Genomic DNA, 27,379 nt, shown 5'->3' with positions numbered 1-27,379 from the left:
TTCTTGTGAGGCTCTATTTCCTTGGCTTCTACCCTTTTGGTTTCCACATCATTCTCTCAACCTTTTTTCTCAGCACACTTTATGGAGTCCTTAAATTGGATTCTATACTTGACCAACTATTTTTCTTATTCTCAAATCTTTGCCATACAATATTGCCCACTCTCACTGCTTCAACTCTTACCTAGATCCTAATGATTCCCAAATTTGCATCTTTAGGCCTTTCTGTAAAGATTCAGATTTATATATTCAGCTTTTCACTATATAGCTGAACATGGATATCAAACTGAGTGTATTATTTTTCCCTCTAAACCGGTCTCACTTCCGTTCTCTATCTCAGTTGGTGTTTCCACCATCCACCCAGGAACTCAGACTAAATGCCTAAGAAGCATCCTTGATTCTTTCTCTCCTCCCTCTGTCACCACATCCTGTGATCTACAAAATCATTATAATTTAACCTTGTGAATTTATCTATATGATATATTTGAATTTATCCCTTTATCACTTGCCTATGACCTTCTGGTCCAGACTCTTTATCATCTCTCACCTCAACCAGGGCTACGACCTGTGTACTTGATTGTCAGTTATCCCCTTTGCATCAGTCCTAGCCCTTTCTCTTGTGCAGTGCAGAGGACACACCAGGGACTACATTTCCCAGAATCCCCTTCTCTGAATTGGACTTTGCCATTGAAAAGAATTTGGGCAAGCTTGGGAGGGCAGAAGTGAATAAAGGTCATTATTCTCCAAAAGTCTTGGAGGCCAGACACATGGGCAGACTTGAGGTTTGCAGCAGCTTCTCAGACTTTTAAACAAGTACTGCTTTGCAGCTGCAGGTTAAGAAAATTGGTGGGAGCTTTCCCAGAGAATCCTGACACTTGCAGAAGTTTGCCAGCAAACCTCAGGAGAACCACCCATTTCCCCACATCAGCCTAAGGTCATCACTGGCTGTTTCCCTGACTTTCTGGCTACAACTTTCTTGACCCTCTCTCTTCTATCCCTTGTACATTTATGAATTCCTAGTTCTTATATCAAATTCCTTTACTCCCACAATATTTCCAGCAACTCACTTTTCCTGACCTAACCAAGACTGACACAACTTCCTAAATGTTTCTATTTCTCCCATTGTGTCACCCTCAAAGCCATTCTCCATAAAGCTATGAAAGTGACTTATCAAAGGTCTGGTTGTCTAATTCGCCTCCTTAAAATCTCTCAGTGATTCTCCACACTATACAAGACAGTCTGTTCTTCTTAATTTGGCAAACAAAATTCTACATGATCTGATTTAGTCCCTACCTCTTAAGATTTACTTCACCCTCTTTGAGCCTTGTACTTTGAGCTCAGAAAAGTCAGTTTCTTGTCATTCCCTAGATACATACATTGTTTCTTGCTGGCCTATGTTGCTCATGCCATGTCCCCTGCTTGGAAGAAGCTTCACATGCCCCACCACACTTTATGTGACCAAAACATTTTCTTTCTGTAAGACTCACCCCAAGAGTCATCTCCTTCTGACCTTTTTCCACCACACAGGCTCGGCTGGATGATCCTTCTCTATGTTCCTTTAATTCTCTGTGTCCATCTCTACCACTCCTTTAACTAATTATCTATTTAAATGCCTGTTTTCCTCTAGACTCTGCACTTCCTGAGGTTAAAGACTGCCACTAATCATTGAATCCTAGTTCTAGCAGAGGGCTTAAAGAATGGTGAATAAATGAATAAAGTAACTAATTTGCCAAGAGAAACAGTCTGCTCCAGAATGATCAAAGAGGACCTGGTTTGAAGGATGTCGGGTCCTTAAGTATAGATGGAGGGAACGTCAAGGTAGATGACACGGTGTTCAGGTTTAGACAGGCTACAGCTGTCATATTTACCTGAGAGTATACTCAATTTATCTTAAAACATTAAGGGCAAATTGAATCTAAGGCCAATGAATAGGATGACTGGTAGCAACCACTTAGTTGGGAGAGCTAAATGACCTCTCTTCATACCACACGACCGTACCCATCTCCATCGCCCACTGGATGAATATGAGTCAGAGTCAAGGTTCTGGGCATTTATTGAATTCTGTTACTAAAAGGTGAACTTTTGGCCCGAAAAGGAGGAACTAATGTGTTTTTTCAGTCCTAATTTAGCTTGTTAAGTTAGCTAAATTTTCTGGTGTCAACATAATTACTATGAAAGTTAGTAGTAAGGAACATGATAAACTGGAATAGCTATCGAAGTCTTCACGTAGAAGATAGAGCTTGAAAGACTACTAATATGGTAGAACTGAGGCATTCCCTCAACTCCAGGGAATAGAGTACTTTCTCTCTGAAGTGTCAGGTTATAGTTTTCTCCTTCCTCTCTTGTCTCCCTGCTCATTTTCCACTTTTCTCAGAGACTTTTGCTGATCACCTCTACCTAACTGTTTCAAAGTATGTGAATTGGTATATCTGATTGCATATATTTGGGATATTCCTAACAGCAAACATTGTTTGAATGCCTATTATGGGCTGGGGACTACTCTAAAAGCTTTACATGGGGTAGCTCATTTAATCTCGTAACAAACTTAGTACCATTGTGATGACCATTTTTTAGATGAAGAAACTGAGGCACAGGCAAGTTAAGTAACTTAGCTAGGATCACACAATCAACAAGTGGCAAAGCCAGGATTCAAACCAGGTGGTTTAAATCCATAGGCCACAATGTAATCACTATGCTTTATCTTCTCCTCAGAATGCACTTTTCAAAAGATAACCTCACATAAATGGAATGCCACTTAAGAGTATTTCTCAATAATCTCCTTCAAAGAAATAAGCAAACACCTAGGAAAATATGTGCTAAATTATGATGGTGTTAAGAATTAGGCAGTCATTGTCTACGTATCTTCATGGTTTCCCTTAAAATCTTTTACTGACACTTCTTGCTATATTATTTCTTATTTCTATGTCCTTTCAATCAACCAAACCCATATGGATAAAGATAAAGAACCAACATTTATCCAGTTCTCATTATGTAACAAGCATATTTGCTTAATTATCTCAATCATTCTTTAATTTACCCAAGAAGAAGGCATTATACTATGGAATTACATTACACATTTCTTAGAAATGAAGAAAATGAAGCTTAGAGAGCTCATATAGTTTAGCAAAAAGTCACAAAGCTAGTAAGTTATGAAGTCTTTTGATCTCAAAATTTCAATCCATACGTTCTCTAAAGGCAGATAGTCTAAGTTTGAAAAATGTGTGTGTATTATACATCCAAAATGCCATATATGTACATACGTACACATACACAACATATACGTGTGTATGTATGTATGTAGTAGAAGACAATGCAGAGAGGACAGTATAAATGGCTGGGAAAGAAAATAGAAAGTGAAGGACAAGAAAATGATTAGGGCTACTGAATTTTGCTGCTGAGAGTATTTACTTTTAAAATGATGAATGAGAGAAATTTAAGGTGATGGTAGAAATACCTAAAAGAAAGGAACTTTCAAAAACACATCATCTATAACAACATTTGATCTGTGCTTGGCCCTTTGCAGCGTAGTTTATCAAGCTTTTACCTATGTGTACGTAGTCACACAATTTGTTAGTTACCTTATGGCTTCTTTTCCGTGGAACTCTGGAGACACTGGTTCAAAAGAGTCATCAGAGAAATACTCAGCATTTATTTCATTCTCAAAGACTTCATGATAAGTATTTTGATGTTGGGACCAATATGAAGTCTTTAGGAAAAACAATGGTGAATGCCAGCGGCCGTCTTCATCTAATCAATCAAGACACAATTGCATATTGAATCACTCATACCACATCAGTAAAGAATGACTTCTGTCCTAGTGTAACTTAATATCATCTTTGAATTTAAGTTATTATGTTGGGAATTTATGTTTTTAATGTTAAAAGTAAAGCTTTACAGGGATATTAAAGTTAAGACAGTGTTTTAGTCTTTGATAAATTCTCAGCTCTGGTTCATAAAAATAGAAGAGCTTATCAAAGAAGATAAAGTTGTAATTTATTCCTACCATAGTATATGAAGAAATATTATTTTGATAATATAGAAAAATGAACATTGAAAATAATGAGTATATCAGTCCCTATAAATCAAAAGTCAACCTTTTTCAGAGCTCTAAGAATAAAACAAAGCAGAAAAATTAAGTTATTAAGAAAAGAAAGGTAGATATAAGGCTGGTTAACTGTTGACTTCTAGGAAAAGAGTATGGAAAAGAAAAAAATTAAAATTAAGGGATCAGAAGTGGGAAGCATGGGGAAAATTAAAAATGCATTAGAAAAATGAAAGAAACACAAATCAAACTGTTTCTGCCACATCTTTACATGTTTTATTTTATGTATTTTTTTCAACTAGATATACAGATAATCCTTTAACTTTTTATGACTTCATGAAATTATACAGGGATTTTCAACAAGAGATAGTTCATATCATTCCAAGGCAGAAGGAATTGCAAGTATAATCAATTAAAAATTGCTTGACATTTAAATGGACTTATGTTTTAATGGTAAGAAAGGAGAATTACTAGAAAGTTCAGCTGTGGATCTAAAGAATCAAAGGAAATAAAATGAGATGGTATTTTATCGATATGTCCATAAAACAAGAATTTATTTGTCATAGAGGAAGGAATTTAATAGATTTTTCAGAGTCTATAGGATAATTAAAAGAACACGTAGTTTTCAAAAGTAATATTACATAACAAGCTGTTACTTAAAGCTGCTGTACTATAAAGGGATAAACCTGAGCAGGTACCACTTCAAAAGAAGAGCTGAAAGGAAGAGATCCAACAACATGCGACTTCTGGAACTATGAAAACAAAAGTGTTGGAGACATGTAGATAAATATATGGGAAAGGTAGAGCTAGAAATTGAGTGTCTTTGAAAAGAAAAATGAAAAGAACAGTGTGTCGTGGCTTTTAGAGATATAATGTGAGAGAGCACAAATGCTCAAAGATGAAATATGTGAAAACACCTAGAGCTGAACTAGCCAGAAAGAGTAATAACACTGTGAAAAAGCAAAGGAAAAATTTTAAGAGGGAAAAATTAAAACTGAGAAATAAATTCGTTTTATTTATAGAAATGATAGCATTTTTTAAAATATGTCTAAGATTGAACAAATTTTTTATACTCCTGTTTTGCTGCCAAGCAGTTATTTCCTGGTTAAGTGGCATTTTATTTACGCCCAGTAGCCAAAGCCAGAAATGAGAGCCATCCTGATCTCCTCCCCGTCTCTCACTTCCTCCAGCTCAGTGTAATTAACCACCAAATCAGATTGTTCCTATAACCTAAGTATCTCTTGGGTCTGTCCTCCCTCTGTATTACACTGACACCTTAATTGGGTCTCTTTCTCTCTCTGACATGGATTATTACAACAGTGTCCAACTGCTTTGAGCCCATCCTCCAAACAGCAGCCAGAACGATCCTCCTAAAACACAAATCTCAGCAGTGAAAAATCGTATGTGAACTATTTCAGTCTGTCTCTATTTCCTGTGGTTTTAAGGCTCTGCGATTTCTTCAACAAATAATATTTTTGAAAATAAACATATTGTGCTAATTAAGGACAATTAAAAAACTTACTATCTGTGCTGACCATCACTGCAAAAAAAAGAAAAAATATTTTCACTATAAAAATATAGATATAGGGACTGGCCCATTCACCCAGTGGTTAAGTTTGGCATGCTCCCCTTCAGTGGCCTGGGTTCTCGGGTTTGGGTCCCGAGCTCAGATCTATACTACCCATCAGCCATGCTGTGGTGGTGACCCACATAGTAAGTGGAGGAAGATTGGTGCAGTTGTTAACTCAGGCCTACTCTTCCTCACCAAAAAAAGAAGACTGGCAACAGATGTTAGCTTCAGTCTAATCTTCCTCAGCAAAAAAAATATATAGATAGAGAAAGGCTATAATCTCATAATACAAAAGATAACTTCAAACTAAAGAATTAAGGTATATAAGCAAATTTCACATCTCTTTTCTCATTTCAACAAAAACAAGTGAAAACTTTGTCAAGGATCATCACCAATACTTGAACTGCCCTAGAGGACAGAATCCCAAATTCTGCGCCTGACCTATCAAGTGACCTATGAGCAGGCATGTACAGAGGGACTTAATTGGAGGTAAGCCTCAGAATCATTGGGATCTTTACCACCCTGTGCGTAGCACGCACAGTCGTGTATTTCAAAAAAAAAAAAAAAAATCTCCTCTTGTAATTCTTGTTAGCTGGTTAATAATTCCTACACTACAACCACATCTCACACGCAAACTATGTACCAGTTTTACCTAACAACTTTTAATTTCTTTTACACTACCTCGTTTCCCATTGCTGGGCACGCATGCTGTTTCTTTCAACTACAAAATCTTTTTTGCGTTCTTGTCCACCAGGTAAACTTACTTATCCTTTAAATGCAGTTGAAGTTCTTTCTTCCAAGCTTTTCCTGACCCATCAATGTTTGACTTACCCTATCATAGAAACTTGTGGTATCCTCTCTTATCACACTTCCTACACTGCATTTAATTATTAATTTACATAAGTATTTCCAGCACTAACTATGAAAGCCTTGAAGGTACAAACTGCTCACTCACATAGGCTTTAATAAGTAGTTATGTGTTAAATAGGTAGATGAAAACCGATATCAAATTAGTATCAATTTCATGGGAAATTCTTGGTTTGCTTTGGTTCAGAAAAAGAATTATAAATGTAAAAATATTTATATATGACCTACTCTAAAAATGTAGATTTGAAAGATGTTTATAAAAAATTGGATTGAAGAATACTTATTGTACCCAAGTAAAGGAAAGTGAGATTGAATCAGACTTACGTACAAACAAAAAGAAGGAGAAAGAGAAGGAGAAGAAGGAAGAGGAGAAGGAGGAAGAGGAAAAGAGGAAATAGTTGTTTAATTTGAACCTGAGGGAAAGAAAGGGCTCATTCTTGCATTCCTTCATTAAATATTTATTGAGAGTCTCTTGTGCACCATGTAGTCTCCAGATGGAAAAACACACATTGCTTGTCTTGAAGAAAGTTGAAATAGGAAGACAAATATCTGCATTTATTTAATGCACCAGGAATCTATAGAGTAACTACTATGTGCTGAACACGGTTCTAGACGCCTGGAGATATCAGTGAAATAAAAAGCAAATATCTCTTCCCTCGTGGGACTTCCACTCTTATAGACTTTTCTCTGACTTACAGATAAAAGACAAGAAATAAATAATGAATATAATAGACATTTAATTCTATGTAAAAAAGTTAAAGGAGAGTGTTAAGTCAGTTTCAAGACATTAGGATAGGACAAATATGTGATATGGCACAGAGTTGTGAGAGGGAAAATCCAACTTTGGAGTATTATAAGCTTATGCCTTCCTCTCTCACTAGAAAGAATTCTGATTTTACTTACTAGGTTCCTGGCCCTAGAGAGTAGAAACAAATTGATTTGATTTATGTTGCAAAAGGTAATGAACGATGGGTAAAAGAGATAATAAGAATTCCAAAAGGATGAAGATGATGAGAAAATAAAGATCCAAGCCTCAGTTTATTTGGGGACACTTTTAAGGGTTTAGAGAAAAGGAAGTTTTTAAGGCCCTTGCAATGTGTGTGAACGAAAGTGAGTGCATACATGGGGAGATAAGATATGGGATTTTAATTTCCATTTTGTGGGTTTTCAAAATGGCAGTAAACTTTTTCAATTATTTGGACACTAGAGTACTGAATCTTTGATTGTGACCTGTGCCAAGGCAAGGATGCATGTTAACTTGGTTTTATATGAGTTACACACATTATATGTTACTTTTTGGTTCAAAGAAGAAATTTCATTTAATTTTAAGAAATCATTTACCTATTAATGGAACCAATAAGAGGTATAGGTGATAAAACCCTAAAATAATAGTATAATAGAGATAAAGAACATGAAACAAACAAAAGTTGAGAAGAAAACTGTAAATATTTTTTAAATAGATACCTGAATTAGAAAACAGATAAAGGAAGATACCAAAATTAATATGGTGTGAAAAGGGTAGAAATATTCAGATTCTGACAAGTAAGAAGGAATTATGTATGAGTAAAATTTCCAGTTTTTCTATAGACAAAAGAGAAAAATATATTAGTTTCTGGGATTATATATGAATACTTTATAGGAATTTCATAATAATTATTTAAAAGTCATTTATGGAGTTTATTTTATTAATTTTTAAAACACTATAGAAAGGATTCTTGTTAGGCTGATCTTCCCACAAGAAGGAAGAAAAGAAGAGGCCATTCGTCAACTTTATATGGTGTTTCCTCTTTACGTTCTTGAGATTCAAAAGAAAAAGTTTGCTAGAGCCAAGTATTGGCAAGAACTATTGAATGAAGTATCTTACATCAGAGAGTTCAATTCAAGCACTAAAAAGCAGCATTAGCCAATCGCTGTTTTAGTTATTTCCTTTCCTCTCCCCAGCTAAAACACACACACACACACTGTACCTTCATAAAAGATAAAAATCAGAATAAATGCAAGTTATTTTTAATTAAAATGTTTTTACAAAATAGTTACGTTCAGACCAAAAAACAGTGAGACGAACAGGAAGAAATTCTATTGTTTTGAAACTTCTTCCTTTCTTCTGCAATCAGAAATGCTTGTTAAACCAAAGTAAACAAATATTTAGACATCACCTTAGAAGAAACAGAATTGCTTTAAATTCAACTTTAACCACACTATTACTTACCAGGCAAAACTCGCTCAAAATATAAGGTCAATATCAAACAGAGCAGAGTATCAAGTGCCAAAATGAAGAAAGTAACTATCATTGTGTACGCCTCTCCAGAGGGATCAGGAAAAATGGCACCAACCATGTGATAATCCAGATGCAAAATCTGAGATTAGAAAGAATAAAATAAAATAAAAGTTAGATGAACCTATAAAACTAGAGTTTTAAAAAATGGTGCTCCCTAGATCAATATAATTCATGTTTTAATATCCCTTTCTTCAAAAATGCACAGTAAAGTTGTTAGCAGTAGGGTTACTTTTTACAAATAAAATTATGGTCACAAAAGTGGGAAATGCTATATGAGAAAGTAGAACAACTGAAAAATAGAAATTTGACTGATTATCACAGAAGTTTTAAAGGAGAGGATTTGGAGAAGTGGATGAGCCACCAAAAATAACAGATTCTGGGAAGAGAAACTCAGAGTAGGCAGTGAAACTAGAAGCCATTTAAAGGGAACATAAAAATGCTAAGTATAAGATATTGCAGAACGTTAAAATATTAAATGTGCTGAAGGCTCAAAGAAATTATTTTTAAAGATAAAAATAATAGGTAACGTTCACATAGCATGTATCAGGCACTGTTCTAGTGTTATACACTTATAATAGCACGGGAGTCCTCCCAATGACCCCCATGAGGTCAGTTCTGCTGACATCCCCATTCTGCAGAAGAAGAAAGTGAGGCCACAGAAGTCAAGTGACTTGCCGAAGGTCATCCAGCTGTTGAGTAGTAGAGCTGAAACTCATTCATGCCATCTGGCCTCACTCATTCCTTATAACCTCCACACTTTACTGCCTCTTTAAATAGGGACATAAATCTGAGCGGTCAGATAATGGGCAATTCCTTTTCTTCTTTAAATTTTCTAGGATTTTACAAATGATCTATCTGCTTTGTTTATTACTTTGATTAAAAAATTCTTTTGTTTATTTAGCTTTCTAACAGCAAAATTTCTTAAACTACAGGGTGATTGATCAACAAGTTTCATGAAGCAATAAACTCTTTGATAATTTTGAAAATCTTATAAATAAGATGATGAAATCATCATGTTCTTACCTGGGCCATCCCAGCAGTGAAGGCGAAAGGGCTGAAAAGACCTAAAACCCATTCCAACGACGAAGGAAGTTGTCTAAACAGTGCCGTGAATCCCAGGCATCCCCAAAATACAGTGAAGAGAAACCCAGCCAAACCGGTGAGGATAGGTTTCTTTATCAACACGCTTAGGAGGAAAGCCAACGTTATCTGAAGGAAGAAAGAAGATTGGTAGCTGGTATATTTTTTCCTCTGAGAATCAGGAAAAGCAATAGTCATCAATTTCTCACATTGCCAAAAAAGCTTTCTCAAAACATAGAGAAAACAGTTTACAAAATTAGTGACTATACCATTGTAATATCCTGAAGAAACATTATTTGCTCATATATCTGAGACCTGAAACAGATTAAGAGCTATATGGTGTGCCAACTCACCAAAGACAGGCCATATAGGATAAAGAGTGTGAATATCACCATGAAGCCAGTCATTACTATAATTTGGATAGATGTTATGACCAGAGCCATAAAAATGGACATAATAAAAATGAAGCCAGCATACATCAATCCCCAGGAGAGCCTAGGATAGAAATAAGTGTCAATTCCAAATGTCACATGCTCACAAATATTTGGAGAAGCAATATGCAAAACGGTTAATATAAGTTCTGAAAGCAAACATACCAGGGTCAAATTTACTATAAAATTGTGGCTATGTACATTCCAGCTGTGTGATCATGGCAACTTATTTATGGTTTCTCACCCTCATCTGCAAAATGGGGTTAATATGGTAGCTATCTCACATGGTTGTTCTAAGGATAAATGAGATAATGCACATGAAGACTTTAGCTTAACCATTACCATAATTATCTTTACAATTGTAGAATGAATTTTAAAATTAATATAATTAGATAATCTTAATTATCTAGTCAAGTGAGTTAATTATGTAGTCAAGTGACTACATAAATGTCAATGGAAAACTAATCATCTCACCTTTAAACTCTCTTATACCAAACTTCCTTAAGGTATACAATTTTTCTGAATGTTTGACTGAAATCTCTGTGGTTTAAGTAAAGCTCATTTCGTTTTTTATTCTTATATGGCTATTGACATTAGCCACTCAATGAATTGTTTTTAAGAATCAGAACACAACAGTCTGCTAGGAAATACAAAACTAAAACAAAGCGAAAGGGGTCATGGGGGTTCAAGCTATACAGCAGTGGCCCAATAGCACAGTACTCAAAACATGGTTGCTTCTGTAATCTGTGGAAATAGACAGAAAGATGTGTTTTACAAAGGAAAAGGACTCTCACTTTTAAAAATTAACCTTTCATGAAAACACTAATAAACTGCCAAGTACTCTCTGGATTTACATAGGGCCTTCAGCTTAAGTGTGAAACTTTGCACTGATAATGCATTTGAAAACCTTTCATATACTCTTTTGTAGTACATATATATAAGTTGTTAACACACAAATAAATAGCATTTTCATGTATATGAACACTAAATGTAACTGATTATGGTTTTCCTAACTTTCTCATGCTTTCCTTACTTAATTTGAAATTTTAAAAATGTTTTATAAATCTAAATACCCTACAATCTTATTCAGTTCATTTTTGAAGGTAGGGTAAATCTTTCATCTGTGAAAATATCTACTCTAATAATTAAAAGTATTTTTTGAAAGAGCTGGTCATAGATTGAGGTAAAAAAAAGCATGGAATATAACGATTAGTGAAGAAGAAGAAAACAAATGAGAAAAAAATGGACAACTTTTATGTTCAATGAATTAATAAGAACATGAGACTATATAAATTCCAGTATAAGCTTAAAAGCATACACCAAGTCAAATACAATTATTTGCTATAATCCAGGCTTTTGTCATTTATACTTTGCTGATGGGAACATAAAATGGTATACCCACTCTAGAAAACAATTCGGCAGTTTCTTATAAAACTAAACTGCCATACAGCCCAGCAATCATACCAGTGGGCCTTTATCCCAGAGAAATAAAAACATCTTCATATAAATACCTGGACGTGAATGCTCGTAGCGGCTTTATTTGTAATATCCCAAAAAGTGCAATACTTCCAAAACTGGAAGCAACTCATATCTTATTCAAAGGTTGAAGGGTTAAACAATCTGAGAGATATCCATACTGTGGAATAGTACTCAGCAATAAAAAGGAATGAATTGTTGATGCACGCAACAACTTGAATGAAATGCCAAGGAACTGTGCTGAGTGAAAAAAATAAACTCCAAAGCTTACATAGTATATGATTCCATGTATACAGCATTCTTGAAATGCCAAAATTATAGAAAAGGAGACCAGATTAGTGCTTACCAGGGGTTAGAGATGGGGGATAGGGAAGACAGAGTTGAATGTGGCTATAATCATGTAACAGGAGAGATCGCTGTGGGATGGAACTGCTCTGCATCTTAACTGTATCAATATCAATAATGTGCTTGTTATATCGTACGATAGTTTTGCAAGATGTTGTCACTGGGGGAAATTGAGTAAAGGCTCCTTGGAATCTCTCCAATTATTTTTTACAACTGAGTATGAATCTACTCAAAATAAAATGTTTAATTAAATAAAACTGTAGTTACCTGTAGAACCAAGACGAAACGATGTTTAAAAAGGAGAAAGTACGGTATATACTCTGTCGATGGAGATATAGGACAACTCCAAAAAATTGGGGGACTTGGGGAGAGCATATGGAAAAAACTACTTTAACTGTTTTCAGTTAGTATATTGAAATAGTACTATTGGTATTGTTAGAGTGTAGTATAGGTACTTCTGGATAAAACAAATGAATAATTAGGGATATTCTAATTCTAATATTCTCTATCTCTCTCCTGGAGAACCAGAATTCTCAATGCGTAAGAAAGGAAATACAGTTGTACTGTGAGAGAGGTTAAGTAAAAACCCTATAGTGCTACATTTGAATTGTAAGTATCCGTATGCACTCATAAGACATTTATCTTTAATGTGTGTACGTTATTCTATATATAAAATGTAGAATATACATAATTCTTCTATCTCTGTCTGCTGAAGAAGCCTAGAAAAAATGATCAATCCAATAGTAAAGAATATTTCTAGCATACAATGTTCTTGAAACACTTTTTCCAACTAAAAGAAACAGGAGTATCGCATCATGCAAAATAGAAAGGAACCTATAAAAAATCTTACTTAGAATTTTCTCAAAAAGAATAAGAAATCAGCCTGAAGCGGCTCCATTTGATCAAAGATAGGACAATTTGAGTTTCAATAAGAATAGAAATTACAATGGATTGAAACATACTAGACTTACGTACATCAATTTATAACGGTATTTAAAAAACTAGTCATCTTTGGAGGTTGTTAGGGAAACAGTTAATTATGTTGAAAACTAATAAAGGAAAAAGTTAAGCAAAAAATTCTGTTTTTAATCATGTTTTATCTCTTTTTCTTCTATTCCACCATTTTAAAAAAATTAGCCCCAATAAGAGCTAATCTTAATTCATGTGTATTTAAACCAAATTCTCTTAATTTTTAAGATAATTATGGTTCACAGAACTGAAATTACTAGAATTTCATATGAGAGAAATCTACAGTTGGAAATGGATTACAATGAATAATTTTCATGATCTGTTCACAATGTTTTATATGAGAAATTACCCTTAAGATTCTTTGGGAATTCTGCATTCTTGAGTTTTTTTCGAGTTAAGGAGATTATAGCAAAATTTATACCTGATCAAGGAGAAAGTGGAAGACAGTAAAATAAACAAGAGGAGTGGGGGCTTTATAAGAAATATAGCAGTTTACCTCAATACCTGGGATGCCTGCATCTGCTACTGGGGCTGTCTTGGTGGTTAAATTGCCAAAACCATACTTTTTTATGCATATTGTTTCATTTTTAAAATCTCTTTTCCTTGTCTTTGAAGAGAAAGAGGGGTAACGAGCATACTTACACAAACACTCTCCCCAATAACTGATGCAACACTAACTAATTTTTAAAAATCTCTAGCCAGTGCAAACCCTGCTACCTTGCACAGTTCTATCTCTTGAAAACCATCTTCTGTGTTTTACTTCAATTTGGGGCACTTAGAAAATTGGATCCAAATGTAATACTTATCTCAAAAACACTAAAGACAATAGGGTTTGCATTTCTGTTGGCTCATTCCACCAACAGCTGTTTCTACTGAGGGAAAAATATCCCCTAGTCACTTATTTTATTTTATTAATATTTCCGAGTTATGCAGCAGAGTAGGTAAAAGAATGGGGTTCTTAGGCAATATCTTAACTTTTCTGTGCCTTGGTTTTCTTACCTATAAATTGGAGATAACAGCACCATGAGCTGTGAGTGATCCCTGGCATACAATAAGCTCAATGTTCACTATTATTACCATTATTATTATATGTTATGTCAAAGTCTACAGGAAAAGGGCAATAGATAAATGGATAGAGATATTTCAGGGAAAGAGACAGACAGACAGATTCATTTTACTATGCACCTTACAAGCACCAGGCACAGTCTGTGCCAGGTAGCTTAAACACGTTGCCTCATTTAGTCCTCAATGCCACCCAAAGAATATCTTTATTGAGTAGCTACATGAATTGGCTTCAATAATATTGTGGTAAATTAGTTTACTTTTCAAATTTTTCACTTCCTTCTCCCCCTCTTCACTTCCATGAAGAGAGCATAATTCCCCATATGACTGATCTTGGGCTTGGCTATTTGACTTGCTTTGGCTTCGTGGTGGGCAGAATATACTTCTTTGCCCTCTGAATTTGGGTTTGTCTGCATGACTTGCATTAAACAAAGGGATTGTATCAGATATGACATGAGCAGGAGCTTGAAATGTGCTTGCATAGTGAGACTTGCCCTCTTGCACTTCTGTGATTGAATGAGAAGAACCCGTTCAGCCAGCCTACTGACCCGAAGAGAAGGAGAGACACACAGAACAGACCTGGATGCAACCTGCACTTTGGATCCAAGCCCAGCCAAGCCCTGACTAGATCCACCAAAATCCAGCTACACCACAGACAAACAAGAAGAATAAGTGATTGTCGTCTGAGGTCACTGGGTTTTGGGGTGATTTTTTATGCAGCATTTTCCCGGCAAGAGTTAACTAATACAAACATATTTTTTTCTTCATCTCAGGGAAGCATAAGCACAAAGCTTACTTATTGTCTACTGCCAGCATCTTAAAATCTAATCCAGGTAAGCTAATTAAATTGAATGCATGCAAGACAAACTTGTGACTGCATCTAATTTCTTTTATAACCTAAAGAGGTTCTCTATTTATTAATGTGTGATACACAGGTAAGGAAGCATCTTAACTTACCAGAATGCTGACTCTCTGAGACCCATTACTGTCATCAGTTTCTTAAATTTTTTTCTTTCTCTTGTAACATTTAATGATGCAAAGTATACAAAAGGGGAGAGATAAACTACACAAATAAAGATAAACCATTCACTTATAGATCCTCTGTTAAAAATGAAAGGTAAAGTCCTCATATTTATCGCAATAACTGATGTCAGCTCCTCCATCACAGAATGATTTGTTGTGACCTAAATTGGGATTTAAGAAACAAATTTATTATGTAAATTATAGAAAATATATTAGAAAACCATACACATTTGTTTCTTTTCATTTTCAGTATTTGCATATTTCCATTGTTTTAAGATATGGTGAACTATTAATATCATCAAAATGATCTTGACTTTTGGTATTAATTGATAGTAATTATAAAAGTCATTTGAGAAATTCCTGGGGGTTCTATCATGCACAATATACTGTGATAGGTGATGGAGAGTTAGCAGCAATCCAGACAGAAATACTCCTCACTCTCATGGAGCTTTACATTAAACAACTCGTTTCACAATTACTTGTTAGTTACAATCGAGCAGCTGCATTTAAAGAGAACCAGAGAGTGCTGGGAGAGCAAAAACAGGGAAGGCTTCCCCAAGAAATGACATTTAGACCAAGAGCTGAAGGCTGTGATCTCACCCGAACAAAGATTGTGTGGGAGAGTTGAAGACGGAGAAGAAAATTCTGGGCAGGGGAAATGGCATGAGCAAAGGAAAGAAGGAGCACAGTACATTAGAGGCACAGAAAAGAGGTCCCTGCAGTAAAAATAGACAGATAAAGAGATAGAGAGAGAGAGACAGAAAGAGAGAGAGAGAGAGGGATGGAGAGTGCGGATGAGGAGGGAGAAATAAACTACTCCCATAGTTCAAGCAGGAGATGATAATGGCTTGGACTGGTGCTGGTGGCAAAGCTGAAGAGAAGTACGTAGATTTGAGCTTAGAATTAACAGGGCTAGACAAGAGATTGGATGTAATGGGTGAGGTCTATTTGGTCGACTACATGGGTGGTTTTGGCGTTCACTGAGATAGGGAAAATTTTAAAAGACTCAGTCACATTTAGAGAAAAACACCCACATTCAGTTTTGAACATATTAGTTTGAATTGTTTATGAGGCATCAAAGTAGGTATCTCCAGTAAACAGTTAGATATGTGGAACTGGAGCAGAGCTCAACAAACTACGGTCCACAGACCAAATCTGGCCCACCACCTGTTTTTGTAAGTAAAGTTTTATTGGAACACAGTCACACTCATTTGTTTATGTATTGTCTGTGGCTGCTTTCATGTTACAACAGCAGAGGTGAATAGCTGCGGTAGAGACAGTTTGGCCCCCAAAGCCTAAAATATTTGCTATCTGGCCCTTTACAGAAGAAGTTTATGTACAAGTTGACATAGGGTTCTTGGAGTTATCAGCATATAAATTGTAACCAAAGTAATGGAAATGAATGACTTTGTCTAGAGAAAGTATATAGGATGGAAAACAATGTCTAGGATAGAACGCTGTAGAGCTACAGATTCAAAGTGGGAGTGTCAATTGGATAAGCTGGCAAGAAGACTGAGAAGGAAGGGAGAGAAAAGTGAAGGAAAACAAGGCAAATGCTTATGTTATTTAGTTAAACGATCAATTAAGGAAAGGAATGAAAAATGGCAGTTGTTAATTGACGTGGGAGTTGTTGCTGACCTTAGAAAAAGCCATTTGGTGGTGTGGTGGGCATAGAAACCACAGTGAGTTGAGTTGAGCCTAAGTGAAGACAATCCTTTCATGAAGCTTAGCCGTTAAGGGAAAGGAGCTAGAATACTTGCTTGAGGAGAAAATGAGGGAAGGCCTTGATAATAAGTGAAGAAATCAATAGTTTTAAACCTCAAAGAGAAGAATCTAGTTTAAAAGGGGAAGTTGAAGAAAGAGCAGACAGAAGGGAAAACCCATTGCACGGCTTTCCCAATAATGTTGGAAGGGATGAAATCCCAAGAATTGAGGACGGACACTAGGGATGGGCAGATGAACAGGATGGGTGTAGTGAGTAGTAGTTCTACAGTTTTACAGAGTTTGTGTTGGGAAGTTGAGAGGTACTCTCATCTGACAGCTTCTATTTTCTCTAAGAGTGAAAGGCAAAGTATCATCTACCAAGAGTGTAGGGGCAAGGTAGAGCATGAGACAGAAATTGGAAGAGAGGGAAAAAACACAGAAGATTTAAAATAGGTCTTTGAAGGTAGGCACTTACTTCTATAATTGCAGCATTAATTGCAGTTTGAAAAGCCACAAACCCTCTTTGCCAGAATGTTGTCAAGGAACAAAAAGGTTCATCTTGATCAGCCCAACAGTGTTCTTCAAGGAAAAAGAAAAATATTCCCATCATTAGGAGCTGGAGTCAATTACTGGAGTTAATATTTTAACTTAGGCTCTAAAGTAAAATAAATGTCTGCTCAGAGCCTATGATTACACAATCTAGAGCATTTTTAAAGCACTCTGCAAAACTGGAAGAAAGGAGAATATTACTGGGTGGTTGCCAAAATAATGAGATTCTTCCTGTAGTGAAGACCGATCAAGTTCAGAAATAAAAAGTATATGGCTACTTTTCTTCATTTTACTAACGTTTCTATCAGTCATGCCCAACTGGGGATTTGACGAAGTAGCAAAAAAGATTGGAATCAATTCTCACATAGTTACCTGAGTATTCCAAGTGTTCTTTTATAATTGGGATTCCGTACCCCCAAGGAAACTTCAGCCGATATGAAAAAGAATCATTAAACACAACTCCCACCATTTCGGGGTGTTTTTTTGCGAGTACTATATCGATGGTTTCTTCATCAGGAGTCCCAATGACTGTTCTTCCTGACATGTATGAAAAACATAAATAATCATACAAACTTATTACTAGAAGACACAAAACCAAGTTGCAATTGTTTAGGTTTTCCATAAAATTATGGGTGTTAAACACTATCCCTAAATAGGTGCCTCTAAGTTAAGGGCTGAAAGTCTTTTCTATTGATCTAAGTTCAGTGTAGATATGTGAAAAGAAATGTGAATGATGTATTGTTTTTTTAAAAACCAATTTGCAGCATATTTTTTTAGTGTGCTCCCATTTTGGTAAGGAAAAACTGAATTTGTGTGCCTATATGCATATAGAAACATATATATATATATGACCATGTGTATGTGTGCATACATATTATCCTAAAAAGACACACACAAATCTAAATGAGAGGTATAGAAGGGGAGGAAGTGGTGGCTAGGCTAGAATGAAAGCAAAACTTCTCATTTTTTTGCTTCATGCAAGTTTATATTGCTTGGCTTGCTTTTAGGCTATCTATTACTTTGGTGATTAAAATAATTAAAAATTAAAAAGAAAAAATATTTTAAATAATCAACAGAAATACTTGAGAATTTGGTGGGGTTTTTCCCTGCCAAGATTATAAACTGATTTCTACCCCATGAAAATAGTATGCCAGTAGAAATAAATTGCATGCAAAGAATCAGAGTACAAAAATCACAAGTACAGTTACAATCCGCCTATAGATTCTTTGGAGTCAAGAACACTCTCTAAGAATTAAGCTTATAACATTCGTAATGGATGAATTTACAATCTGCAGAAGAAATCCACCCAACAGATGGTTAATAAATCTGTTACTAATGCAGGCTTTTGAAACCTCTGAAATCCAATTTATGCTTTCCTTTTTTAATACTTTCTTATACTTTCATGTATTATGTTCTAAAATTTGTATTAATTTTAACAGTGTTTAAATCTCACTCAGGGTGATGTCTACATGGAAAAGAAAAGCTATTCATTTGTACACTGGCTATATCTTTCAAAACTGCTCATCCTTCCAAACATAGAATAAGGCTGTGAAACTTTTATGAGGACAATGCTAATTTCACTGATTTTCTCTAAAGGTATACAAATACTGTCAAGGTCAGACATGAATACTTGTGCCCAAGAGCAAGAGTTAGGTAAATGTAGAATGAGACAGCGTGAGAGGGCTGTAATTGGGACAGGCTGGCGTGGTAGCTGGAATTGGGTGTTTACGGGTGTAGACTCCAATGAGCCATGAGACTGTAAGGCTGAAAGCAGCACACAGCTTGCACTGGGCCCACAGGAAGGCTAGTCTCTGAGGTTTTTGTAAACGCTTCCTGAGTTAAAAAGAGATGAGGTAAATGATCAAATGGAGGAAGCACAGAGAGTGAGATCGGGGTTGAATCAACACTAGTCAGGCAGAGTACATGAGCAACGTGGGTAAGGGAGGCAGGCAGAAGTCAGAGCTCCAGAAGCTTCAATGAAGAATCACAAAACAGGGGAAAGTGGCCAGAGATGAAAAGCGAAATTATCTAGGATAGGGTCCAACCTTCGTTTCTTACTCCAGCCTTACTTTATGGAGTATACATCATACTCACAACGACTCACAACATCATGGATTTCAAAGATGAGAGAGATGAAGGGTATATGTGCTAATTCAAAAGCCCCCAATTAAAACTATTTCACTTCTCACCCACCTACCCTTAGCCCCACACTAACCCCTGTGCTACATGTGGAATCAGGATCTTTGCCCTGGTTGAGAACCACTGACCCATAGGTGGGGTTGAAAAACTCAGTTTGCAAAACAAACTTCAAATTAAACATGTGTAGGTTGCCTAATGATGAAACATTGGCCACTGGACAACACACCTTTCATAAAAGAAGCCAAAGCCATCTTATCCATTATCTTCTGCGTCATGTTAGTTACTGGGGTATATGCCACCACTAGATCGGAGTCATTAAATTGATCCATACGTCCCAGAACATGAGGAGGCTGTTCAGGAAAATGGGTAGCTCTGAAGAATTCTGAAGAGAGGCACAAATATAGCCCAAGAAGCAACGATATTGTCCATTCCTTCAGTGAATGAAAGAAAAATGAACCAACTTATAATGTGGTCCAGAACAGTGAGAAACATTCAAACATATTTTAGGACAGAAAGTATTGTCATTGAGCACGGCTTCGTTTCACTCTCCAATTTTTTCCTTTCTGGAATACTATCTAGCCTTTAAAGAAAACATCATTTCAAAAACATATGACTTTGAGATACTATCAAATATGTCCATTGATCTTAACCTAGTAACAGGGCACCCTAATAGTAAGATCACTATTGATTATATGCCCTCATATGTGACATAATATAAGTATATAGCATCACATATGAGATGTTCTTGCCAAATTATTTAACCTGAAGTTAATCATATTTTTAGATCTAACTTCCTGTTTACAGGACATATGGATGGTAAAGAAATGAGTTAAATGAAAGCATGAAGAAGCAATCAGATAAGACAGAACACAGATATTCAACAAGATATGCTTTAGTCTCATTGGTTCCTGATTTAAACAAACCAACTTTAAAAGATGTTTTTGGGCAACTAGACTTTGGTAGTAAACACGATGTAGTCTATACAAAAGTCGAAATATAATGATGTACACCTGAAATTTATATCATATTATAAACCAATGTTACCTCAAAAAAATCAAAATAAAAAAATTAAGTAAAATAAATTAAAGGCATTTTGCAGAAAATTTAGAAAATTGAATTTGTACATGCAATTAAATGATTATATAACATTATTACTACCTTTGTGAAGTGTATTAGGGGTTATGTAGAAGAGCATGTCCTTGATTTTTGTAGATGCTAGCTGAAGTATTTAGCAGTGAAGTGTCATATATCTTGAAAGAGGGGGAGGGTAGAGAGAAATGAAGCAAAGACAGCAAGATGTTAATAGTTGTCATCTGTTGTGGGTGAATAGGATAGGAAGTGAGTTCATTGGACAAATATTTCTATATTTTGAGATTTTAAACATTTTTAATAAGTTTTTTAAAAAACTCTAGCAGGGGATCATTATAAATTTACTCTTTGTCAATATAACAACTGAAATATTAGAAGTTAATTGCTTCAAAAGCTATTGCAGAGAATGAAAAGAATTATGTGAACTCTGCTAGCATACACCGAAATGCTACTTGCTATTTCAAAAACCAAATGCAGCCTCTATATGGCCAAGGCAGTCCCAGATATATCTCATGGGAACATATAGCAAATCTCTTCACCCTAGTGTCCACATCCTTATTCTAGAAACTCAACAGAATGCAAAAACACTGACAGTCAGTGATCTGGCCCCCTGAAACCACTCTATGTTTACAAAAAGCACAGTGTTGAAAAGAGATCCAAAAAAAGTTTCCTAATTTTTGCTCATAGATGTTTTTCCCCCAGACCTACAAATTAACAAAGTCTTAATCAAAATGCCCCCAGTATAGCGCTGTGGGCTGCTCATTTAAAAATCTATCTCATTTTGTCTAGCTTATTTCCTTTTTTTCCCCCACCACCAAAGTTGGCTCAGAGTAAATTAGAACATCTCCACAAAATTCAAGGGGATTAATTATTTGGAGAATGGCTAGTGCTATTCAATAAACTATTACTTTATTTTTCAGGAGCTGTCATATGAGTCCTTTGGTTATGAATATTATCCTATTCTACACTATATCTTATTCTGCAATATTTGTAAAATATTGTATTTAGAATTCCAAATCAACTAGCATCAAGAATTTGTGAACACAAAACAAATAATAAAGATAAGATAATACTACATGATGGATTTGCATTAACTAAATATGGAAAAATATATATTGTCAACCATACCAATAAGCTCTCTTTTTTCATTCTCCATTTTTTAAGAAAATTCTTGTACAGAAGGGCCTGCGTTTGTTGACACACGCTTATCTCCTTTTTAATCATTTTGTCCTGTTCGTTGAGAGAGAAGGTAAAGTAAATATTGTACAGCAATAACTAGAAGAAAAAAAGACCAAAACAAGTCCAATTACAAAAAAGCTTGTGAACACTTTGAAAACATAGGTTCAGATACACTAATTTAATTCCTTCTTTGACATTGCAGTAACACATTCCATAGGAGTTTTTTAGCAGCAGGAAGTATTAATGAATGTAAAGTACCTGTCAGCTGGTATTTCTCTCCAGGCTCTTATGGCTAGGAGAGAGGTGAGGACGATGGTGTGGGAAGTCTCTCCCCTCTTGTCTCAAAATTCACTTTTTTCTGCGAAGTCTTAACATTACAGCAATCTAAAGTAAATCAGTGAATAAGATGCTAGTAATGTTTAGAATCCAAAAACGCTTTGCCCTTTACATAGTTTAAAAAAAAAGCATAACAGGAATAAAATTATCTCCAGTTTCTTTTCAGTCAGAGATTTGCCCACAAGCAGTCTGAATTTGAACGGCACGCTTTTGCACACTTACTTAATATCTAGGTAACTTCTGAGTAAAGGAAAGTTGAATCACATTACAGTCATTCTCAGAACCCAAAGAGCTAATTCCTCCTCTCTAAATTCATGGGGCCCTCTTAGGAAGTCAGTATGTAAGATACATACAGATGAAAACCAAAAACATTAGCCAGCTAATATGACTGGAGTAATTGATTTTAGGTCAGCATATGTAACAGGGATCCTTCTGTGTTTTCAGCTTGAAATTCCAGAGACGATCACTTGGTGTCACAGCCCTGCTTACTTAAGTTCATTCAAATACCTGTCATGTCGTTTACAAATTACAACATTCAGACAACTTGCTATATGTCCGTTTGTGATAAAAGCTGCCAAATACCAAAATAATGTCTAAATTCGAACTGGAGAAAGTCTCTGAGTTAAAACACCAGTCTTCACTTCATGGATGTAGAGGTCTGTTTGAGCAGATCAGTAAGCAACCCACGGAGAGATCTTACAAGAAACAAGAAACCACAGGGAAAAGCAACCTGTCCTAGTGCCTCCACGTCCCCAAGAAGTAAAACCCTGCAAATTCTCGAAAGACTATCCAGAGAAGTGTCAGGCTGAGAAAAAAAAATTAATAATGTTTATATACACTTCTGAGTCTTTCATTTTACCACCGTATGAAAATATTATTGTATTTTTTAACAACTGGTAATCAATTTATTAGAAAGGCTGATTTAAGCATCTGCAATGGTGACTTCTACCTCGACTCATGGCTCAATACTGGTGGACGTAATCTGCTTAACAATCACATGAAAATATTATACAACAGTTTAGAAAATTAAATCACTCATTAGGTCTACAATATAAAACATACAATAATTTAGAAATAGAACAATATAACTATTTTAACGTCAATCAAGATGCCCGGCATTGGTTGCATACTTCTTGCCTTAATTACCTTCTGCAAAGCAAGAGGTAGAAACAAATTTGACTCACTGTCAGCAAAATAAGAGCGAGGAATTTAGAAGCAGCTTTGATTTGCAGGTCTCTTTTTGTCCAGGAGAACAGTGAAGAACCCTTCAAGGACTCTTCCACAAACGTTTGCGTCCTTTAATATTGTTAGGGGCCAGCCCAGTGGTGTAGTGGTTAGGTTCACATGCTCCACTTCGGTAGCCTGGGGTTCGGTGATTCAGATCCTGGGCGCGGACCTACACACTTCTCTTCAAGCCATGTTGTGGTGGTATCCCACATAGAGGAACTAGAATGACCTACAACCAGGATATACGACTATGTACTGAGGCTTTGGGAGGAATAATAAAAAAAAAGAGGAAGATTGGCAACAGCTGTTAGCTCAGGGCCAATCTTAAAAAAAAAACCAACTATTTTTATTTAGTTTGGCTTCTGAAAACAGGCCATGGTCTACGTGTAAAAAGCCTGCCAAACATTCTTTACTTGATAAATTGAGATTTTTTCCAGGTTTCTCTTCACATCCGATTATTCTGCAGGGAGTGTGCAGTCATGGATGGTTGGCCCAGCACGTCACGAGGTGTTTGTTTATTGCTCCATTTTTCTGGCATACGCAAGAGGGGATCAGATTCAAAAAGGAAGAAAAAACCCATGGTTTTGAATAAGTCTATACTAGTTTTTAATGATTAAAAATTTGAGAGCCAAGACAAGAAAGAGCAGATTAAAAAGAAAAGTAGTTGAACAGAGAGGGAAAATGAGGCTCAACCATCTTAGAAATCAGAACAATTCATACGAGAAAGCTTCACCTGAGACTTCACTGCACCGCACTTCAGTTAAATGGCTCCTTGTACTGGCTGCTTCCCATGAGCTAGAATGTATGCTAAGGAATTAAAATGAAGATCTCATTTAATACTAAAGCAAACTTATGAAGGTCATACTATATTTACAACCATTTTACAGATTTGAAAATTGAGACTTAAAGGTGAAATTTTTGCAGATGCTAAAATAAAGGCAGAACCAACACACGAGTCCAGAACAATATTTGCACCTCAAGCCTCCTCACTTTTTTTGTTCGGTGAGGAATATTGGCCCTGAGCGAACTATGTTGCCATTCTTCCTCTTTTTGCTTGAGGAAGAGCGGCCCTGAGCCAATATCTCTGCCAATCTTCCTCTATTTTGCTTGTCGGTCACCGCCACAATGACTTGATGAGTGGGGTAGGTCCACGCCTGGAATCTGAACCCACCAACCCAGGCCGCCGAAGCAGAGTGCACTGAAATTAACCACTATGATGGCCTCTAAGCCCTATCACTCTTAACTATCACTCTGAAAATTACGCCAATCAAAACAATGATATCTAATACCCACTTTAATAGTTTAGACTAGATAGGCAGAACCGCAATGATTGTGTTGCTGTTTGTTCAGTTACAAATAAATTCGACATTCTCATAATTGTAAATAACCATTTATCAACCCTGAAAATCTCATTACACACTTTTTAATGTAATCAACACATTTCTTGGGATGTATACTCAATAACCATTCGTGAAAGAAAAGGACAGAGAAAGGGTCAAGCACTGAGACTATTCAAACGATTGCCAGTTTCATTAAGAATACAGAAATAAACATTTTCTTCGACTTTAATTGCATTCCGTCCCTTGTCATTAGTCATATTTCTCTTCTTGTTTTCTCAGTCATTACTAGAAGTAAAAGTCCATGAACTGAAAAACACCAAATATTTAATCCAGTTGCAATCCCAGACTTTAATGATAATATTTATTTTAGTGGGTGGAAAAAACAACTACCCTCATATTATAACACACACATACACTTTGTCAGTAACTGAATTTAAAGCAATATTTGTTTATTTCCCTCATTTTAGGGATTTTAATCTCCAATACGGTGCAGTGAAGTGGTCACAGGGTTCGGAGTGTGAGCTCTACATTCCAAAGCTGTCACTCATTGGCTGTGTGCCTGGGACAGAGTAACAAGGCTGAAACTCTCCAAACTTGGATTTATGGGTGCCCAAGCTGCACAATGTCAACCCAGCCCTCCACGTCACACTTTTCACAGATCTCTCTTAAATCTTCCGTATTCTCCTTGGCTCCTTAAACCTATTTCTTCACTTTTGCTTTCAGTAGATAAGTTTACTGTTTTACCAAAAAGAGACCACCTGGTGGGCACCTTCCCTCCAAATGTCCCTACTTTCTGCTCGCCTCTGAGAGGACACTAGGACAATTCTTTCCTAACTCAATTCCTCTGTACAGTCTCTCGATCCAGTCTCATGATCCACTCTAAAATCTGGCTCCCTCTTTATTTTATTGTTCACTTCTAATATAAGGTTTTCTCTCCTCCCCCTTTTTTCAGACATGCCTAGTAATTAAATACGGAGAAATATTTGTCACTGAGTGCTGCCACCTTTCTTACACTACCTAATCATATAAACTACCTAAGAAACGAGCTCATCTTCTCACAGTCACTGCCCGAATCCCCACGACATAGTTTCTCAGGGTTGCCGTAACAAGGTACCACAAACTGGGTGCATTAAAACAACAGAAATTTATTCTCTCACAGCTCCAGATTCTAGAAGTCTAAAATCAAGGTGTCAGCAGGGCTGTGCTCTCTCCTAGCTTCTGGTGGTTACCAGCAAAACTTCACATTCCTTGGCTTGCTTTATAACTCCTTCCCTGCCTCCATCATCACAGGGTCCTCTTCCCTCTGCGTGTGTCTTCACATGGTGCTTTCCCTGTGCGTGTGTTTCTTCCCTTCTTGTTACGGGATTCCAGTCATGTTGAATTAAGGGCCCACCCTACTCCAATAGGACCTCGTCTTCACTTACATAGTCATTATATCTGTAAAGACCTTATTTCCAAATAAAGTCACATTCACAAGTACCAGGAGTTGGGACGTCAACATATCTTTTTGAGGGGTACAATTTAACCCATAACAACCGTATAGTTCATAGTCTACACCTCAAGTTTTACTCCAAAGGGTGTCCTACAGTTTTCCTTATCCTTGTATCCATTGCAATGAAACGACGCTCTCAAAGCTTGTTGATGAGTTCTGACATCTTGACATCAACATCTTCAGTACCTTTCTCTCATTTTTTTTAACCTCTCCAGCATTTGGTACTGTTGAGACCCATTGCTAGGAACTCTGTGATATAATTTGCTGTTTTCTCCCCTGACTTCTCTGCTTCTAAAAAGCCTCAATTGGTTTATGTCCCTGGGCACTTTTTAAGTTTTAGCCTTCCCTTTAATAAATATATCTACAGTCTCACTTCATTCAAGATTTGTATTTCTATCCATGACCTTATTACATCTTTCTATTGAATCCACCTATTCAATTTCAACAGATCTAAACTCAAGTTTATAACTTATCTTCCTAATATACTTAGTTCACTTGATCTTTTCTTTTCTCTCAATAGATACCTGGTTCAAAATTTTGCTGTTTGTTATTATTATCGTTTTATCTCTCTCCTTCACAATCAGTATTGACTTAATTACCAAATCTACTGGCACTTACAGGTTCATGTATATCTCAAAGGACATTATTTTTATTTATCTTGTTAGATTAGTCCTTTTCCTGAACTGTAGGGCTGGATAAATGAACTAGTTCTCTTCTGAAATTCATCTTTTATGTTTACACTAAAAAGCTAGCTTCTTGAATCTTCTTCTGTTATAGGTCGATCAATTTTAAGGTCTTTAATAAACCATTTTGCATCCCAGGTTTATTTTTTGCACAAAGAAAAATAATTCAGATTTCTTTAGAAAAGAAAAGTAATTATATTTTTAAAAATTCATTTTCTTTCTCTCTTATTCCCTAATATAGATTATATGATTTGTGTTATTATTCATCTTTTCAAAAAACAGCACTTTAGTTGTAATGATTGAATCTATTATTTTACTTTCTACACCATGATTTTTACTTTGATCATTATTATCTCCTCTACTGTCCTTTATATTATGAAATATCTCAAACACAGAAAAACACATGGGAGTGTAACAAAATATCACGTATAGCTCCCCAAACTTCAAAAAAGGTTGACATTTTGCTACATTTTCTTTAGTTACTTTAAGGAAAAAAAATTA

The 27,379-nt window shown here is 35.9% G+C and overlaps 1 protein-coding gene across 11 annotated transcripts in view; it reads right to left on the bottom strand.

The window, feature by feature from the left end:
• The window catches only part of ABCA10 (ATP binding cassette subfamily A member 10), a 61,328-nt gene extending 37,480 nt beyond the window's left edge, over window positions 1-23,848 (bottom strand). For 8 of the 11 annotated variants that reach the window (XM_070561509.1, XM_008537769.2, XM_070561517.1 and 5 more), the window contains exons 1-11: window positions 23,321-23,848; window positions 22,059-22,184; window positions 21,750-21,851; window positions 19,759-19,963; window positions 17,766-17,930; window positions 17,320-17,423; window positions 15,075-15,301; window positions 10,188-10,329; window positions 9,778-9,963; window positions 8,686-8,833; window positions 3,576-3,744 (exon numbers count right to left, since the gene is read on the bottom strand). In XM_070561509.1, the coding sequence (XP_070417610.1) occupies window positions 3,576-3,744; window positions 8,686-8,833; window positions 9,778-9,963; window positions 10,188-10,329; window positions 15,075-15,301; window positions 17,320-17,423; window positions 17,766-17,930; window positions 19,759-19,963; window positions 21,750-21,845 (1,442 nt within the window). In that variant the 5' untranslated portion in view covers window positions 21,846-21,851; window positions 22,059-22,184; window positions 23,321-23,848. Of the gene's footprint in view, window positions 1-3,575; window positions 3,745-8,685; window positions 8,834-9,777; window positions 9,964-10,187; window positions 10,330-15,074; window positions 15,302-17,319; window positions 17,424-17,765; window positions 17,931-19,758; window positions 19,964-21,749; window positions 21,897-22,058; window positions 22,185-23,320 lie in introns of all 11 variants that reach the window. The other 3 variants (XM_070561510.1, XM_070561511.1, XM_070561514.1) reach the window with 1 other exon arrangement.
• Between the last annotated feature and the right edge of the window lie 3,531 nt (window positions 23,849-27,379).

The sequence above is a fragment of the Equus przewalskii genome, chromosome 10 (assembly GCF_037783145.1).
Source record: "Equus przewalskii isolate Varuska chromosome 10, EquPr2, whole genome shotgun sequence".
Lineage (NCBI taxonomy): Eukaryota > Metazoa > Chordata > Mammalia > Perissodactyla > Equidae > Equus > Equus przewalskii.
The sequence above is the reverse complement of the archived record's forward strand: the minus strand, read 5'-3'. Positions and strand labels throughout refer to the sequence as shown.